Raw genomic sequence first — 18,635 nt, 5'->3', positions numbered from 1 at the left:
AAATATAGGGCTTCATTGACAACATCCTGAAGTATCCCTTTAAGTCAAAACTATAACTGAAATGTCTTTGGCCACCATACCAATCAAAACTACATCAAAAGAGTTCATCAAGAGGTCCATAGTCTTTGAGATAGTGGCTGGGTTGGAGACCCACCAGCCGCATGGTGGCTCACCAAACGGGCATAGAGAGTTGACTGCAGCAAGGTGTACTGCTTAACTAGGATGTGGCCCTAATTGGAGAGTGGCTTTAGGGTGGAGTACGCTTCCAACAGCAGGCATTCCCTTCAACATGTTACAGAAGATAATGTGGAGACAGAGATGGGCAGTATCTCTGTTATACGTATTTGAAATACATATTTCAATGACTTTTGACTATTTTGTCATTTGTATTGCACTGGCCTGAACTACAATCCTATGTATTTGGAACAAGATACTTTTGAGACCTGTAATTTGTAAAAACATTTTGTTGTTGTAAAATACAACATATTTTTCTATACCATTCTTTATAGGGGTTGGACATTTTGTGATCCCCTTTCATCCTGCATTGGTATCAGAAGTCTGATGGCACTATGGTTTGATACAGTGACTAGTAAATGACAAAAATGTGTACTCTGTATGTAGAGGGGGTGTGGTTTCTTTGATAAGGAAGTGTGACAGATTTTTTGGTAGTCGGCAGAGATAGTTTGTATTTATGTTACATGCATTTGAAATACATATATTAATTACTTCTGAGTATTTAGTCATTTGAATTATGCTGGGATGAACTACACTCCAATGTATTTTGAAAATACAAAATACTTTTCTATACCATTTTTTTATAGCGGTTCACATCTTGTGGCCCCACCTTCACCCTGCATTGGTATCAGAAGTCTGATAGCACTATGGTGTGATAAGAGCGTCTGCTAAATGAACTAAATATACATGTAAAAAAGAACACTTGAAAAATATGCTGGGTATTAAAATAATGAGCTCTGCACCCAAAAGAAAGCAAATAATAATACCCAGTGTGCTTTGCAATTGTTCATTTTTACATTGTCATTTTAGTCATTTAGGAGAGACTCATATCCAGAGAGACTTACCATCAGTACATTCAACTAATGTAGATGAACAATCTCATATCACAGTCATAGAAAGTTAAAAGCTGTTTTCTTCCGTCACTGAGAATGTTGTTGTAGTGAAGGTGTATACTAGCAAATGTATTTACCTGTATGTATTTGTATTTTATCTACATACAACTACAAAAGTATTTTGTATTTTAGTTTGATACATTAGTCTTTAGAGTATCTGGTATTTTTAACAAGATCCAATTTTGATGTACAGTATATTTTGCCCATCTCTGTGTTGATATATCGTCTCTCAGTGACTAACTGATTTGGTTATGGCTACCTAGATTAATGTGGAGTTCACAACACCCTTCTCCCCCGACAGAGTCATCAGTAAGCACACACACGGCACACACACACGGACAGACAAACAGACACAAACACACACACAGACAGAGACACACACACGCACAGACACACACGGACACAGACACATACACGACACACACACACACACAAATACCATCCACATCAATGAGCCAGTCAATGTTAATGTCTCTCTCTCTTCCTCTCTCTCTCTGTTTCTCTCCCTGTCCCCTCCCTCCTCTCCTCTCTCAGTGCTGGGTCATGTGTGTGCAGCCCTGTCTGTCCTGGTAGCAGGCCTGTCTGAGGTCCACAGGAAGGGCTATCCTCTGATGGAGCAGGCCCTGTCAGGGAAGGTGCTCCAGGTGTCCTCCATGGCCTGCTTCCAGCTGGCTCCCCAGTACATCCTACTGGGGCTGGCTGAGCACGTATTTCTGACACACCTATTGCTCCTACATTGTTCGTACACAGAGACAAACTGGGTTTGAGATTTCGAATGTCAATGGACACCATATGTAGTTGGGATGAAGTTAGAATGTGGAGTTTTGGAACCAACTGCCAACATGGAGGATAGTATTCTGAACTCTGGAAGCTAGGGTTAGGATTCCCCCTACTGGTGTATTAGAGACAGACAAGAAACGTTTGAACCAAATGAATGCTTCCCAGCCTTCCTCTCTTCTCTGTTCCAGGCTCTGTGATCTCCTTCCACCTGACACCCAGTCATATCAGAGGCATCTCCCTGCACTTCCTCCCCCTGTCCTACGGAGGGGGCTGTTTCCTGGGAGCCCTCATCATCCAGCTGGTCTACCTACTCTCTGGAGGTAAAGGCTTCACTAACAGATGCATCATCGTAACCATAGAAACTGAAGAGGAACATACATTCATGTTGGAATGGTTGATGGGGTTCTGTCTGCATTATGGTGATTCAGTCCTATGGCCACTGATAGCACTGTTCTCCTGTCCAACTACAGGTAACTTGTACCCAAACACACTGCATGAAGGGAATCTGGAACGTTTCTTCTTCTTCTTAGCCATGTTGATGACCATAAACACTCTGGTGTTCTGGTGGATATCTTCCAGGTACAGTATGAGAACCTCTCATGTATCAATATAGTCACTGTAGATGAGACAGAGGACATGAGGAGGAGAGGAAGCCATTAGAGTTCATTCAGTCTTGGACTTCAAGATTTTCAGTCAAACAAATTTGAGAATTTCCTTGACCCCTTGACGTGGCCTGAACAAAGTTTCAATATAGTCTGTGCAGATGAGACAGGTGACAATATTGAGACAGCTGACAGTATTGAGACAGGTGACAGTATTGAGACAGGTGACTGTATTGAGACAGGTGACAGTATTGAGACAGGTGACAGTATTGAGACAGGTGACAGTATTGAGACAGGTGACAGTATTGAGACAGGTGACAGTATTGAGACAGGTGACAGTACTGAGACAGGTGACAGTATTGAGACAGGTGACAGTATTGAGACAGGTGACAGTATTGAGACAGGTGACAGTATTGAGACAGCTGACAGTATTGAGACAGGTGAGAGTATTGAGACAGGTGAGAGTACTGAGACAGGTGACAGTATTGAGACAGGTCACAGTATTGAGACAGGTGACAGTATTGAGACAGGTGACAGTATTGAGACAGTATTGAGACAGGTGACAGTATTGAGACAGGTGACAGTATTGAGACAGATTACAGTATTGAGACAGGTGACAGTACTGAGACAGGTGACAGTATTGAGACAGGTGACAGTGTGGAGACAGATTACAGTATTGAGACAGGTGACAGTACTGAGACAGGTGACAGTATTGAGACAGCTGACAGTATTGAGACTGGTGACAGTATTGAGACAGGTGACAGTATTGAGACAGGTGACAATATTGAGACAGTTGACAGTACTGAGACAGGTGACAGTACTGAGACAGGTGACAGTGTGGAGACAGATTACAGTATTGAGACAGGTGACAGTACTGAGACAGGTGACAGTTTTGAGACAGGTGACAATATTGAGACAGGTGACAGTATTGAGGCAGGTGACAGTATTGAGACAGATCCACCCTAGCAGTCTCTCCTCCCCTGTGTCCCAGGTACCTAGACCTGAGTGTGGTGCAGAGTAGAGGAGTAGGAAGCAGCCTTCTGGCAGAGAAACTCCTGCAGTACAAGACCTGCCTGTGATTCTACGACACCATGGAACACTCCTCCACAACAGTCTCCATAGAAACAGTGTTGTGACCTCTACACTACTTTTGTCCCCTCTAGCGCTGGACTTCCACTTGGTTTATTTATGTATGTACTGTGTTTTCTTTTCATTGACAGTCAGTTTTAGACAGTTTAGATGGTTATAGACTTCAACCTTTGTGTTCCTTCCTGCTCCAATATAATGTGTTGGTGTATTATGTATCATCCATTTCTCTAAATGGATGTACTGGTACATAGATGACTGGAAATAGCTGATTCATTGGGTCAATCAATTCAATAATAGAGCAATTCCAATGTCATGATGATGAGTTTTATTTTGAAAGATCACATTGATTCAGTAATTGATTCAGAAAACGGAATTGTTTGTATTCATACATGTACATGGGTGATTTAAATATTCTCATCTGACCATAAATGGATCAACAATGATCCCAGTTTCTGATTTGACTGGTTTGCCAGTACTACAGTTTACATCAAGAGAAAAAGAGACACATTTACAGAGGATTGCAACAGCCAAGAGGTGATCAGGTAGACAGTAAAAGTCTGAAGCCTGAGTGTCAGTCTGTATGTGCCATCATTCCATCTCTGTAGCTCAATTGGTAGAGCATGGCGCTTGTAACGCCAAGGTAGTGGGTTCGATCCCCGGGACCACCCATACGTTAAAAGAAAAAATAAATGTTTGCACACATGACTGTAAGTCGCTTTGGATAAAAGTGTCTGCTAAATGGCATGTTATACGAGCACTAACAGATCTGGGACCAGGCTAATAAGAATGTGCTATGTTTAAAGAATTATTTTTTTTACAATAATGTTAAAGAAGGGGAATTGAACCAGGTCGTAGGCCTGATGGAAGACTGTTAATAACCAAGAAGCTCTCCATCTATATATCTGAAATAGTTGAAATCATCTATATCTACTGGTAAATATTTTGATATATGATTTTGTACCAATCCCAAACCCAGGATAGAGGGGCTGAGTGAATGTGGTCTGGACTCTGTGGAGGAGGGTCATTGTGTCAGAGACACTGTAGAAGGACAGAGTACCTGCCTTGTGATCCAGGTACACTCCTACTCTGGAGGACCGAGGGCCTGATACTTTAGTCCTAACATTATTGTGTCTGAACCAATAACCAACACTATGACACTTTAAACTCCAGGACTTGTTATTCTCTCCAAATCCACCATCTGTCTCTGTTCTGCTGATGTCTTCATATGAGACTGCTGTATAAACACACCACCCACTCCACTCCACCTCCCAGTAACAGCGTCCAGACAGACCCTCTCTACACAGAACCTGGTAGTAGTTTGTGAATCTGTCTGGATGGTCAGGATATGGTTGTTCTTCGTCTGTATTAGTCACCTTTCTGTTCCCTTTAGACAGAGAGAGGTGTTTGTATGCTGTGTTTGGGTCCAGTGTGAGCTGACAGGAATCTGGGAGAAGAGCAGAGCAGAGACCAATGAGGGGAGTTAGAACAATAAGTTAAGTCAGATACTGTATCTACCCTGTCTTTGATTAGAGCACAGCAGAGATCAAATCAGAGAAATATGAGGAGTCAGATAGATACCCAGTCTTTGATTAGATCTACTATTGCTATAAATTTTTCTAGAGGGGTTGTTAGGAGTGTCAGTAAAAAGAGACTGTTAGTTACTTCAGAATAAAGAGACTCACATTGTAAGAACTGTTCTCTGGTCTTGGGCTCTGGAGGCAGTACAACATCCACTATATTCACTACAGACACACAAACACATTCACAGAGATGGAATGTTATCATCATACCATATTCCACATGTATATGACTAGTAGGGAACTTTCAATGGTCTGAAGTTGATGTTCTTATTATTTTCAACACACCTGTAGTGGAGATCTTGGTCCATTCTCCTTTAAGGAAGTCTTCTAGTTTCTCTCTCAGTTCAGACACAATCTTACTCACATCTCCAAAGTACTGAAGAGGACGGACAACGATGCTGGGTAAGTCTGAAGATACACTGGTACCGGAGAGAGACTGATAACTCTGGAGACAGAGAGAGAGAGAGAGACTGATAACGAGAAAGCGAGAGAGAGAGAGAGAGAGAGAGAGAGAGAGACAGAGACAGAGACAGAGCAGAACCAAATGATTGAGAGTTTTAATTTTATATCACATGTATCAAGGCAGTTGAGTTACCTGGAGGAAATGGATGTGATCCTCTGTGTGTGAGAGCTACTCCAGCTCAGTGCTTCTCTTCCTCAGCTCAGCTATCTCCTGCTCCAGTTGCTCCAGGAGTCCTTCAGCTTGACTCACTTGAGCCTTCTCTTGGGCTCTGATCAGCTCCTTCACCTCAGAGCGCCTTCTCTCAATGGAGCGGATCAGCTCAGTAAAGATCTTATCACTGTCCTCCACTGCTGCCTGTGCAGAGCTCTGTTAAGAGAGAGAGAGAGACTGACTTGTCTTACTTTAATGAGCCATCCTCATTACACTAACACCCCCACCCCTAAAAGCACATTGCGTGCCACCACAACCTCCACACAATCACATTATACAGTACCCAACACCACAGTACAATACACCATCCAGCACCACATTCCAACCGTCCATCCAACCCCTCCTCTCCAGCCGTACAGACAGCCCCCCTGAGCCCCCATACCTCCTGAAACATCTCCACACTGTTGATCATTTTGTACAACTCAAACTCAACCCTAAGGCGTCAACAGTAATGGCATTACCCTGGCAACACAGAAAAAACATGATGAACAGTCTGTCATTGCAGAAAACGGACACCCTCCCCAACTCCCAGGTCAACCCGAGCCAACCAGCTATTGGTGTCCAGGGCTCCATTTAATACCCTCCACTGGAGGACCCCTGACCTTTCCAGCACTGGGAGCTTATAGAGCACCCTCCACCTATACCCTGCCATGCTCTCAGCCCCCACAACCCCCTGCCACTGATGCCCCTTCAAAACCGCTAAGCTCCTGATGTGTCTAACCTTGACACTGAGGGTGTACAGCACCTTACCCCCCACCTCCTCAAACTCCCCCAGGCTCAGAGTGTTAAAAGTCAGTGAGTCCTCCGGACTCTCCTGCCAGTCCCCAGTCTCTGCTGTCACTTGCAGTGGTGGAAACGGTGGTGGCCCCTCCTCAGGCTGCTCCAGCCCTAAGTACTGCAGCATAGAAATCAGAGACCCCTGCTGTATTGAGTCTCTCCTGCCGCATGATGAAGAGCTGCTGATCCAGCCCCAATCCACCAGCCCTCCTCAACAGAGCACATGCTGGTTCCCTCCAGCCCACCACCGTAGGGTACAGTAGCCTCTGCACCGCTTTGAGTCAGAACGATGGAACTGTCCCTGGTGAATGCCCCTCCCTACCCAGACTGGCCTACTGAGCCCTCCCCACACCTTGACCATACATGATCCCCAGCGTACAACATATGAACACAGGCCACAAAATTCTCCCCACAACCAAAACAACACATTGAACAGATATTCATGGTCCACCCTATTAAAGGCTTTCTCCTGATTATGAACAGATTGTCTGTGATTAGGTGTCCTGATACACAGTTACCCGTCCATCTTATAGTCCACACAGAGCAATGCCACAGGCCTCCAGTTCTTTATGTTGCTCAAATCCCCTTTTTTGGGCAGGAGAGTCAAAGCCTCCCGTCTACAGCTTAGCGACAGCTCCCCCACCCCGACGCACTCACGCAACACACGTCCTGTAAAATAATTCCCCAGAACTTTTTATAAAAATCCACAGGCAGACCGTCTGAGAGACAGCAGCTGAGAGTTTGTGAAAGGCCTGGGAAATGTCTATTTGATTTCTCTGTGACAGAGAGAGTTTGGAAAGGTCTGTGAGCAGAACCTGAGAACACCCAGGACCACAGAGTTCTGCCCCCTATAAATCAGAGTACAACTCCACAGCCTCATCTCCTCACAACAGAAGTTACCCACCCATCAGGCTCCCTCATCTCCCCACAACAGAAGTTACCCACCCATCAGGCTCCCTCATCTCCCCCACAACAGAAGTTACCCACCCATCAGGCTCCCTCATCTCCCCACAACAGAAGTTATAAGCCCATCAGACAAACGTAAAACAAGTGATTTTCTTGGTTTCCCCACTCTGTTTTTCCAACCCTTCTGGTGAAACAGAGAACTGAGCCCTGTACTATATAATATGCCATTTTGCAGACACTTTTATCCAAAGCGACTTACAGTCATGCGTGCATTTATATATATATATTTTTTTTTTGTGTATGGGTGGTCTCGGGGATCGAACCCACTACCCTGGCGTTACAAGCGCCGTGCTCTACCAGCTGAGCTACAGAGGACCAGGTGCAGACACATTTATGAAAGCAAAGACAAGGTCATTATTTGGGTTCTAAACACTAACATCCTACCCTTACACACCTCTTTTGCTACCCCTGCACTAAGATTTCTGCCATGGCATTTAAATGTTTTTGTTTGACATATTCCCCCAGTCTCTGCCGCCGTTCATGTTAAGGAAGTCTAACCGTGAAATCTCCATAAGAGGTGGGAGGGAAATCACCACAATCAGAAACCAGTAGAGAAGCCCATAAAGCCGCCATGCCAGAAAAAAACATCCATTTAAGCATATTCTGAAGACATGCCATTAAGAACCCATGACCCATTTTCTCAGCCTATACCGCTTCCTGGGTGAGAGGACACTAAACCCCTCATTCTTCATCACGTGTTGTACTGACCTTACAAACCTTCCAGGATCAATCAAATAAGACTCCAGCAGAACCTTATTTTTCCCCTTTAGTCTCCATCAGGAACCTAGAAAGTTCTCTCACCGTATATACTGGGCCCTCAGCCTGACTGGCTGTCAGCTCTGGATCCAATGAGCCGTCTGAAAACGAGACGCCTTGTCCTCCGCTCCCGCAGACTCACCTCCCCCCTCTTCCTCCTCCTCCACCATTGGCACGGTACCGTCCTCCTCCTCCCCAGTCTCTGCCCCCCTGCACTTCCCCCCTGATCAGTGCCTCTTCCCCAATGACAGGCAATCTTTCCTGGGATGAGCCCACCAAGCCTTTGCCCACCGGAAGTCTCTGTTACTACAGAAACCTGCCTCAGCTCATGTAGCCCAGCTGCAACCCTCCCCACCACCACTTTCTCCACGGCCTGCGCACCACCACTTGGCCCTGCACTACTACCGTGTAGCTCAGTTGGTAGAGCATGGCGCTTGCAACGCCAGGGTTGTGGGTTCGTTTCCAATGGCGGGACAGTATGAAAATGTATGCACTCGCTAACTGTAAGTCGCTCTGGATAAGAGCATCTGCTAAATGACTAAAATGTAAAAAAATTCCTCTCCTCCCTCCTGGTACCCCTGCCATTTATTTTGCAATTCTGAGTTATCACTACTTCAGTAAGGATTAGTAAGGAAAAACACTTTATTCAGTACTACTGCAGTTGCTTAATAATTCCAATAGATGGAAGCATAAGACCATGAATGACATTTCAGAAGATTAGTTTAGTTCTCTCCCTGGATACACCACCACTCCACCTCACAGGAAAACTCCTGCCTGAGCTTTTTACTGTCCCTTTCCACACTGCTAACGCAAGAGGAAGGACTGAAAACACATTACTGTGAAGTAATATAATGATGATTCATGTTTATTATTACCTGTTTTTATGGTCATGTTTTGAAATTATACTTCATTACTATAATGATTATCAATACGCCTGAATATTAATTCAGTCACCTCTGGTCGACAAAAACGTATTTTCCTAGTACATTAATTGTCAAATTCATCAACCAGCATCGAGCACTCTGCCTTCTCACGCAAGTGAGGGGCATGTTGAGGTAAATATGCTAACCGCGACAGTTGCATTATGTAATTTATTGGTGGGCTGGAAGATGCAGTGTTTTTTCTTTTCTATTCAGAGGCTATTTACTCCCAATATGAGATAATTTTATATAGGTTTTTATAATGCATGTTTACTAGGGTTGAGGTTAGCGCATCTGAGTAGGGATTATTTGGCCGGGGTTCAATACCTATCCTACCTATCAATCATATTGCTGCTTGTAGCCTATAACTGATGATCCCCACACTAGAAACACCGAAAACTATCTTTGCTAGCAAACCCTGTGTTCCACCCCTCCCCTGTGTAATCTTGAAGTTTGTTAAGAAACAAACACTTGTCTACGAAAAGAGACATGTTTAACGGATTCCGCTTGGCACCCAGCCGAGAGCACACAAAACCACTTGCAAATTTACCTAAACTAACCAACTACTTGCGGTCTGTTCGTACGTAATAAACGGAGGCAGATTAGCCACCACAACTCTTATCGAAAGAGGCGAAATCTGCACCAACACACCCCTCACAAAAATTCCACTCGCAACAAGACAAACCTTTTTCATTAACACAACCACCGCCTTGTTCATTCTGGATGCAGAGTGCAGATGTTCCGCTCCAACCTGTTCGCCGACCATGAGCAAAACTTCCTCCACACCTTTCTCCGGAACGCACCCGAAGCGACAGCGTTTCTTCTCCACTCGGTTGAGGCCATCACGCCGCCCTAACAAACTACCCCTACTCCCCCCTCAACTCTAAACGATAAACAGTGGAAATCAATAAACAAACCCTCCACCATGAGAAAGTAAATTCAGAAAATACCCTCTTCACGAACCACAAATCTCTCACACAACCAACTTCTTCTTCTATGATATAATGGCGGTCCACAAACCAGCGTTAAAGGTGCATGCCGCCACCTACTGTGCTGGAGTGTGTGGTCAATCACGGTTTCCAACATTTCTAAATCCTCCTACCTAACTCAGTACTTCTGAGAAAATAAAGAAGAGCCCTACTAACTTCTAATAGACCCTCCCCCATCCCCAAAATCCCTTCCAAACCCCCCCCAACCTCAATGACCCTACACTTCAATCTTTCCCTCTCTTCAACATACTTACAACAATATAACAACACATGCTCCACCGTTTCATCGACCGTACCCCCCAGACACAAACCATTCACATGCTTGCCAACCAAATGTAATGAAAAGTTCAATGTACAATGTCCTAAGCGCAATTGAGTGAACACCACCTCTTCCTTCCTAATCTGACTTTTGAATCTTGGTCCATCGACCTTTCTGTAAAACTGTAAACTATTCATATAAATGCCGGCCCTTGTGCTCAGACTACCATCTCTTCTGCCACACATCTATAAAACTGACTCTGATCTTACATTTTGCCTCACCTCTACCCAGTGGAACATTAATATAAATTATATCTTGTTTCAAAGCTCTTTTAGCTAACTGGTCTACAATTTCATTCCCTTCCACACCCGAATGTGCTGGGACCCAGCAGAATCTCACTACTACACCCATTCTCTCAATTTTCCATAATAACATTAATACCTCCAATAGCAGGTAACTCCTATTAGATTTACCAGATGATAAACTATTCAATACAGACAGAGAATCTGAGAATACTATAATTCTAACAGGTTGTACGTCCTCCACCCACTGGAGGGCAACTATTATCACCAACAGTTCAACTGAGTATACTGACAGTTAATCTGTTAGTCTTCTACATATCTGCACATCAAATTCAGGAACGTAAACGCCTGCTCCTGTGCGCCCACTATCTGGGTCCTTAGATCCATCTGTGAAAAGCGGTAAAAAAGTATAAAAACTTTTACCAATGTAATTGTCAACCAGTTTCTCTATATCACTGACTTCTGACAAATCTTTCCTTTTCTCTACCAAGGTTAGATCAACAACAGGGTCTGGGAGTAACCATGGAGGAACATCCCCTATCACCACAGAAGGGCCAACCTCCAACTCCCTCAAACCACTCTCATCAGCAAGCTTTCCAACTGTCCAACCAAAACCACTGCCTTGTCTACTAGTATATTCCCAACAGTCATCTAGAACAGTAGCATTGGGATGCTCAACCTCACAGCCTTTCAACCCAATAAGATAATGACCATTTTTTACGCCGTACATACAAAGGCATCTCACCTGCCTCCACTAGTAAGGCACATACAGATGTTGATTTAAATGCACCAATACATATCCTTAAAGCTATATACTGGATTCTGTCCAGGTTCTGAAGGCAAGTCTTTGCCTCTGTTCCATAAACTATACACCCATAATCAATTGTCGTCCTGATCAGAGCTCTATAAATATCCATCAACGATTGTCTGTCAGCACCCCATTCATAACCAGAGACCCACACAACCAACTACCGCAAAAGTGATGGAATGAGAGAGACAGAGACATCGTTACAACACTGTACATAGCCATAATATAACGGTTCTTCTTCTTTGGAGTTTAACAGCGGTTGGCATCCAATATTTTGCATTACCGCCCCCAACTGGACTATAATATCAATCCATTATACTTTGTGACACAAAATGGGAAAAGGGGAAATTATAATAATACAGAAAAACACCCTTCCAACTAACCCTACACTCATTAAATACCCACTACCCCATTCCACTACTTTGACCCTATCTGCTCCTGCACCATGCCAACGGCCTGGGAGGACGGGACACAACCACTCAACACACCCTGTAACTCTTCTGAAGTCAAATATTGTATGCCCAAATACTTCTCTGCAGCTGCCACCACAACATCTATTTTCTGTGATTTACGTTCCATTTCTGCGGAACAGTTAATAAACATTGCTATGAATGCTAAGAAGCTATCTTTACTAAAGCATATATCACTCGTTGGCCTATCCCTCTGTGCTGGCACAGATCTACTACTCACAGGGATCCTCTCAGGATCTGTCACCCTTGACCCATCCTCCTCTACTTTCTTCACTGTCTCAGCATACGACACCTTCTGCACTACTCTGACTCTAGCCACCTCAACCTGCCTCTCTCGCACCGGACACTTCCGATATCCAGCAACATGGGCATCCCAACAGTTGACACACACAACTTTATCCACCGAAACTACACAATCCTCTATCCCACGCCCTCCTGCACATTTCCCACATCTTGGAATCTCCCTCCTACAAACTGCTGCAACATGACCATAAACGTTGCACCTGAATCAGTGCAGTGGATTCGGCACAAAAGCTCTAACAGGATAACTGATATATCCTACCATGACTTTGTTGGGTAGACTCAAAACTCAAAAGGACTGACAGTGACTCTTCTGTTTCACCACGCTCACCACCGGGTCTGTGTTGCACCAAACGGCGGGAATCACAAACACCAGCAGTCTTCAACCTTAATTGCTCCACTTCTACACTTAACGCTACCCCAGAAATCACTCCTTTCAATGGTGTCCTGTTCCTAAGAGCAAAGCAAAAAACAGATCTTGACCCAAGTTGCGTGACACGGAGCGCCCACTCCCTCTGGTCAGAAGAAACACAAACAAATATCACAAGTCCACTACAGGTTACCTTCACTGATTCAACTGCACCCAACTCCTTTCCCACCCACCCTGAAACCACAAATGAATCTGCCAAAAGGTATGGATCCACTTTCTCCAACAATGTAACTCCTACTGCACCAGATTCTTCTTTATCATGTCCATTGATGCCAGGCTCTGGTTCTGAGCTCATCACCACACCTTCTACCTCACATAACTCTCCCTCATTCATTTCCATTTCACCTCCAGAACTCGGTCTGACTCACTCTGTTTGCACTTGAATTATAACATTTGAAATGTCTCTATTACTTTGAAACGTTTGTGAGTGTAACGTTTACTGTTAATTTCTGATCATTGATTTCACTGTTGTTTATTATTTATTTAACCTGCTTTGGTAATGTAACATGTTTCCCATGTCAATAAAGCCCATTTAATTGAATTGAGAGAGAGTGAGAGAGAGAGAGCTCTGTTAATGTATAGCGGACATGAGTCACTCATGATTACTCATGGTTATGTGATGAGGTAGCCCCACTTGTGACTTTAAAATCAGTGTCGGCCCAGTAGGGAATCTCCTCTTGGTGTAACATAATAATATATAATATGCCATTTAGCAGACGCTTTTATCCAAACGACTTACAGTCATGTGTGAACACATTTTTACAAATGGGTGGTCCCGGGGATCGAACCCCCAAGATGTTGGTTTCTCCCGCAGTAGACCCGGGTTCATATCCCGTCAGTTACATTAAGCCGTGTGTTCTCTGAAAGGGGTCCTGTTTCCAACAGTGGGGTCAGTGGGATTAGATAGAGGCCTGTCTCTCTCCCTCTCTCTGACTGGAGGAGAGATGTAAAATGGTGTGTCTCCTCTGGTCAACAATACTCACCTTGAGAGACTCCACAGCCTGTTGGAGCTCCTTCAGCTCCTTCTCTCTCTCCTGGAATCTCTGCTGGACCTTCTGCTGACTCATCCCCAGCTGCCTCTGTGGAGAATCAATCTTCAATGAGCTACCAAGCTTTATTTGTCCAGTAGATCAATAGTATAGTAATGTGACATAGTACCCATAGAAGTTAGGGACTAAAATGTTGAGGAACTGTCTGTGTGAAATAATTTTATTATGTTGCTATGTGAATGATTATAGTTTTTATGGTAGGCGTACATGTATCAAGGGGTTGAGGCTGAACTTTGAACTCCTAAAAGGGCATTCAGAATGATAATGTTGTTTGACTTTAGAAAATTGTGAAACATTTGGAGCAAACTCAATATACTCAAGGTTTGTGTTCATATTTGTTCTGCTGAGGATCGATTTCATTTGAATGATCTCATATTCAAAGAGCTTTAGTTCCTACTGTATCTTTAATTCTTTGTTTATCAGACAGTCACCAACAAGTAGTTCTGGTCTTACCTGTTTCTCAGTCCTCTCTGCTGCAGCTGACACTGTATCATGGCCTTTATGTTCATCCATTGTACACAGCATACAGATACACTGCTGATCGGTACGACAGTAAACCTCCAGCAGTTTGTCATGATCAGAGCAGATCTTCTCCTGTAGTTGTGCGGTGGCTTTGACCAGCTTGTGCTTCTTGAAAGCAGGAGATTCATAGTGAGGTTGGAGGTGTGTCTCACAGTAAGAGGCCAGACACGCCAGACAGGACATGAGGGCTTTCTGCTTTCTGGTCCCAGTGCAGACATCACCTCAGCCAGCACGATGTTTCTCTTCAGAACAGGCCTTGGGGTAAAGGTCTGTCTGCACTGTGGACAGCTGTAGACACCTTTCAGATGATCCTGATCCCAGCTTTCTTTAATACAGCCCATACAGTAGCTGTGTCCACAGGCAGTAGTCACCGGATCCTTCAGTAGATCCAGACAGATGGAGCAACAGAACTGGTCCTGGTCCAGCAGAACTCCCTGCTGAGCCATTTGGATGGTTGTTCACTCTCACACAGACAGACGACACAGAGACTCAGATCAGTTTCGTTTCCACAGAAGTGAGTTTTTGGGAGGGGGAGGGACTTCCTGGTTCTGCCAGATAGGTGAGGTTAGAGGGAGGGAGGGAGGGGGGGATAGAGAGAGAACTGCGTTCAACGTGGAGAGGGAGACAAATATTTTAGTTTCTAGGTTAGGGCCCTTCATTTGGAATAAATCTAACAAATATGAGTTGTTAGAATATATAAAGGGTAACAGTTCCTATGAAGTACATATTATAATTATTATAATAAGCTTCATAATGCCTTATAATACACTTATGTGTTATAACACTGATTATAAGTGTCTATAATAATTCATAAGTGGTTGTAATGGGGGGGGGGGTTTGATATTGATACAATATACTGTAGTTTAAATGAAAACTGTATGTATTGACTGATCAAGTCAAGTCAAATCATCTGGCTGTGCTTTCATGTCAAAACATTTATTATTTTCTATTCATAAAATTATATTGTATTATATTATTTGATAACATATTCTATCCATAGACTCTACTCTGTCTAGTGTTAATGATGACTGTTTGTTCTGTACATTGATTGAATGGTTAGGACTATCTCACTGTATTCTCTGTTTAAATCCCAAGAGACCAGGAGACCTAAAGGAAGCCTTCAACACTGTATCCCTTCATCCAGTCATAGTAAACAACCTCTGTCTGTCTGTCTGTATGTCTGTCTGTCTGTAAACACAGCCAACTTTTCTGCGGTGGTTGTTGTTGCTATCAGTGCTGCACAGCTATTTTCAGGTCTCTCCAGAGATGGTCGATTGGGTTCAACTCCAGGATCTGTCTGGACCACTCAAGGACATTCAGAGACTTGTCCCGAAGCCACTCCTGCGTCTTGGCTGTGTGCTTAGGGTTGTTGTCTTGTTGGAAGTTGAACCTTCGCCCCAGTCTGAGATCCTGAGTGCTCTGAAGCAGGTTTTCATCAAGGATCTCTCTGTACTTTGCTCTGTTCATTTTTCCCTCGATCCTGGCTATTCTCCCAGTCCGTGCCTCTGAAAAACATCCCCACAGCCTGATGCTGCCACCACCATGCTTCACCATAGGGATGGTGCTATGTTTTCTACAGACGTGACGCTTGGCATTCAGGCCAAAGAGTTCAATCTTGGTTTCATCAGACCAGAGAATCTTCTTTCTCATGGTCTGAGAGTACTTTAGGATCCTTTTGGCAAACTCCAAGCGGGCTGTCATGTGTCTTTTACTGAGGAGTGGCTTCCGTCTGGCCACTCTACCATAAAGGCCTAATTGGTGGAGTGCTGCAGAGGTGGTTTTCCTTCTGGAAGTTTCTCCCATCTCCACAGAGGAACTCTGGAGCTCTGTCAGAGTTACCATCGGGTTCTTGGTCACTTCCCTGACCAAGGCCCTTCTCCCCCGATGCTCAGTTTGGCCAGGCGGCCAGCTCTAGGAAGAGTCTTGGTGGTTACAAACTTCTTCCATTTAAGAATGATGGAGGCCATTGTGATCTTGGGGACCTTCAATGTTGCAGAAATGTTTTGGGACCCTTCCCCAGATCTGTGCCTCAACACAATCCTGTCTCAGAGCTCTACGGACAATTCTTTCACCCTCATGGCTTGGTTTTTGCTCTGACATGCACTGTCAACTGTGGGACCTTATATAGACAGCTGTGTGTCTTTACAAATCATGTCCAATCAATTGAATTTACCACAGGTGGACTCCAATCAAGTTGTAGAAACATCTCAAGGATGATCAATGGAAACAGGATGCACCTGAGCTCAATTTTGAGTCTCATAGCAAAGGGTCTGAATACTTATGTAAATAAGGTATTTCTGTCTTGTATTTTCAATAAGTGTGTAAAAATAAAAACCTGTTTTCGCTTTGTCATTATGTGGTGTTGTGGGTAGAGTGATGAGGAAAATGTTTTATTTAATCAATTTTAGAATAAGGCTGTAACGTAATAAAATGTTGAAAAAGTCAAAGGGTCTGAATACTTTCCGAATGCACTGTATGGCAGCTAGAAATCAAAACTGGATGGTCTTCAGAGATAGATGGGAGGGGCTTCGGGTAGCTGAAGGCGGGGACTAAAAACAAACAAAAGATAACTAATGTAAAATGTAGTGTCTGTGAAATGTATGTAGTATGTACATTTATAAGCTGGAAGTGGAAGCCTAAGTATTGTTGTCCATTAGTTTAGGAGGGGTGGTAGGGTTAGGGGAAAATAATAAAGAAGGAAAATATATTTAAAATAATATTTACAAAACATATATATGGGGGATTGGAAATGATGCAGACAATTACACAGATAGAAGCCACAGTATATCTGCAATATTAAAGCTGACCCCCCCCCCCCCACACACACACACACACACACACACAAAACAACAACAGTACAATAATAATAATAATATCTGATTAAAAAACATATTTCCTGGATATCCTGTCAATTTCCTCCTTGTAGATGTTTGGTAGTTGCTCTTTCAGTTCATTGACACATTTCTTCACATGCTTGAATGTGATAATGATGCTGGGTATTTCCTCAGATCCAGGAGGAACACAGAGAGACTGGAAACTATGATATTGAGAAAGACAAAGGTTATTTAATTTCAAGCACATTTCACTGGGAAAGAGGTCTAGAGATAGTCATTGAACAGTGTTATAGTGTGGACACTATATAAACAATTCCTACTGAATAGGTCGTGTACTTAACTGCAGTATAGTATTATTACCTTACATTGGAGCATGGTTATTATGGACATTGCTGTTGACCATGACCTTTACCCTCCTGTGATGTCATCATCCTAGAGTTGGCACGGCATTAACGGGACACTACCTCATGTTGAATTGAAAGGCGTGTGGATAATCCTTGTAAAGTTACTACAATCAACATCAATGATCAGCTAATAGCTCACCCTCTTGTCAAATGTTTCCTACAGATGTATTTTGTTTGTTATGAATTTCCAGATATGAAATATGAATGTATTTTTCTTAAGGGGGGTTGCCCTATTTTCATTTTGAGCACATGCTTCTGAAAGGTCTGTGCACGGCCCTGGATACACTGCTGATAGGTACATCAGAAAACCTCCAGCAGTTTGTCATGATGAGAACAGATATTCTCCTGTAGTTGTGCAGTGGCTTTGACCAGCTGGTGTTTCTTGAAACCAGGAAATTCACAGTGAGGTTGGAGGTGAGCCTCACAGTAAGAGGCCAGACACACCAGACAGGACATGAGGGCTTTCTGCTTTCTGGTCCCAGTGCAGAAATCACACGCCACATCTCCAGGTCCAGCATAGCACAGAGCAGGAGGGGGAGCAGCCTGGAGTCCTGTCTTCTTCAGTTTCTCCACCATCTCAGCCAACATGTTATTTTTCCTCAGATTAGGCCTTGGAGTGAAGGTCTGTCTGCACTGAGGATGTCACACCCCACATCTAAAGGTCCAGCATGACAGTGAGCAGGAGAAGCAGCTTGGAGTCCTGTCTTCTTCAGTTTCTCCACCACTTAGGCGAGCACAGCACTCCTGTTCAGAATAGGTCTTGGGGTGAAGGTATGTCTGCACTACACTCAATCTGGTTTATTTAGTACCCCAGCGCAGGTTAAGTAGTGGAAAGAACATGTTGGGTTATTTTGACCCAGACTGTTTGGTTGCGTGAATAACCCAATGTGTTGGGTTGTTAGTATTAACAGAACACGGGTTAATTTAACCATTAGTTGGGTATTTTTTACTCTCATGCTTGGTTGACCTAGCAACTGGGTCTGTTTTAATGTCATGCT

General features: G+C 43.8%; 2 protein-coding genes and 1 pseudogene across 3 annotated transcripts in view; 1 reads left to right on the top strand and 2 right to left on the bottom strand.

The window, feature by feature from the left end:
- LOC311148715 (solute carrier family 15 member 5-like) overlaps positions 1–3,588 on the top strand; it is a 202,049-nt pseudogene extending 198,461 nt beyond the window's left edge. The window contains exons 5-7 of the transcript in view: positions 2,073–2,227; positions 2,378–2,486; positions 3,501–3,588. The product of the transcript in view is annotated as a solute carrier family 15 member 5-like (transcript). The remainder of the gene's footprint in view (positions 1–2,072; positions 2,228–2,377; positions 2,487–3,500) is intronic.
- A 774-nt stretch (positions 3,589–4,362) lies between these two features.
- LOC311149199 (tripartite motif-containing protein 16-like) lies at positions 4,363–5,635 on the bottom strand (the record flags this gene model as incomplete). The annotated part of the gene is made up of 3 exons (XM_084186285.1): positions 4,363–5,042; positions 5,281–5,340; positions 5,464–5,635. Coding segments are annotated over 3 exons (759 nt in total), but the record flags the coding sequence as incomplete, so codon positions are not given.
- Positions 5,558–14,600, bottom strand: LOC311149198 (tripartite motif-containing protein 29-like). Its single transcript, XM_084186284.1, has 4 exons — positions 14,331–14,600; positions 13,812–13,907; positions 5,774–6,007; positions 5,558–5,623 (listed from the first exon to the last, which is right to left on the bottom strand). Exons 1-3 carry the CDS (start codon positions 14,580–14,582, stop codon positions 5,810–5,812), a joined length of 546 nt encoding a protein of 181 aa, XP_084042410.1. The 5' UTR covers positions 14,583–14,600; the 3' UTR covers positions 5,558–5,623; positions 5,774–5,809.
- Positions 14,601–18,635: the final 4,035 nt, after the last annotated feature.

This window comes from Coregonus lavaretus (assembly GCF_964263955.1).
Source record: "Coregonus lavaretus genome assembly, chromosome: 21".
NCBI classification, from domain to species: domain Eukaryota; kingdom Metazoa; phylum Chordata; class Actinopteri; order Salmoniformes; family Salmonidae; genus Coregonus; species Coregonus lavaretus.
The sequence above is the reverse complement of the archived record's forward strand: the minus strand, read 5'-3'. Positions and strand labels throughout refer to the sequence as shown.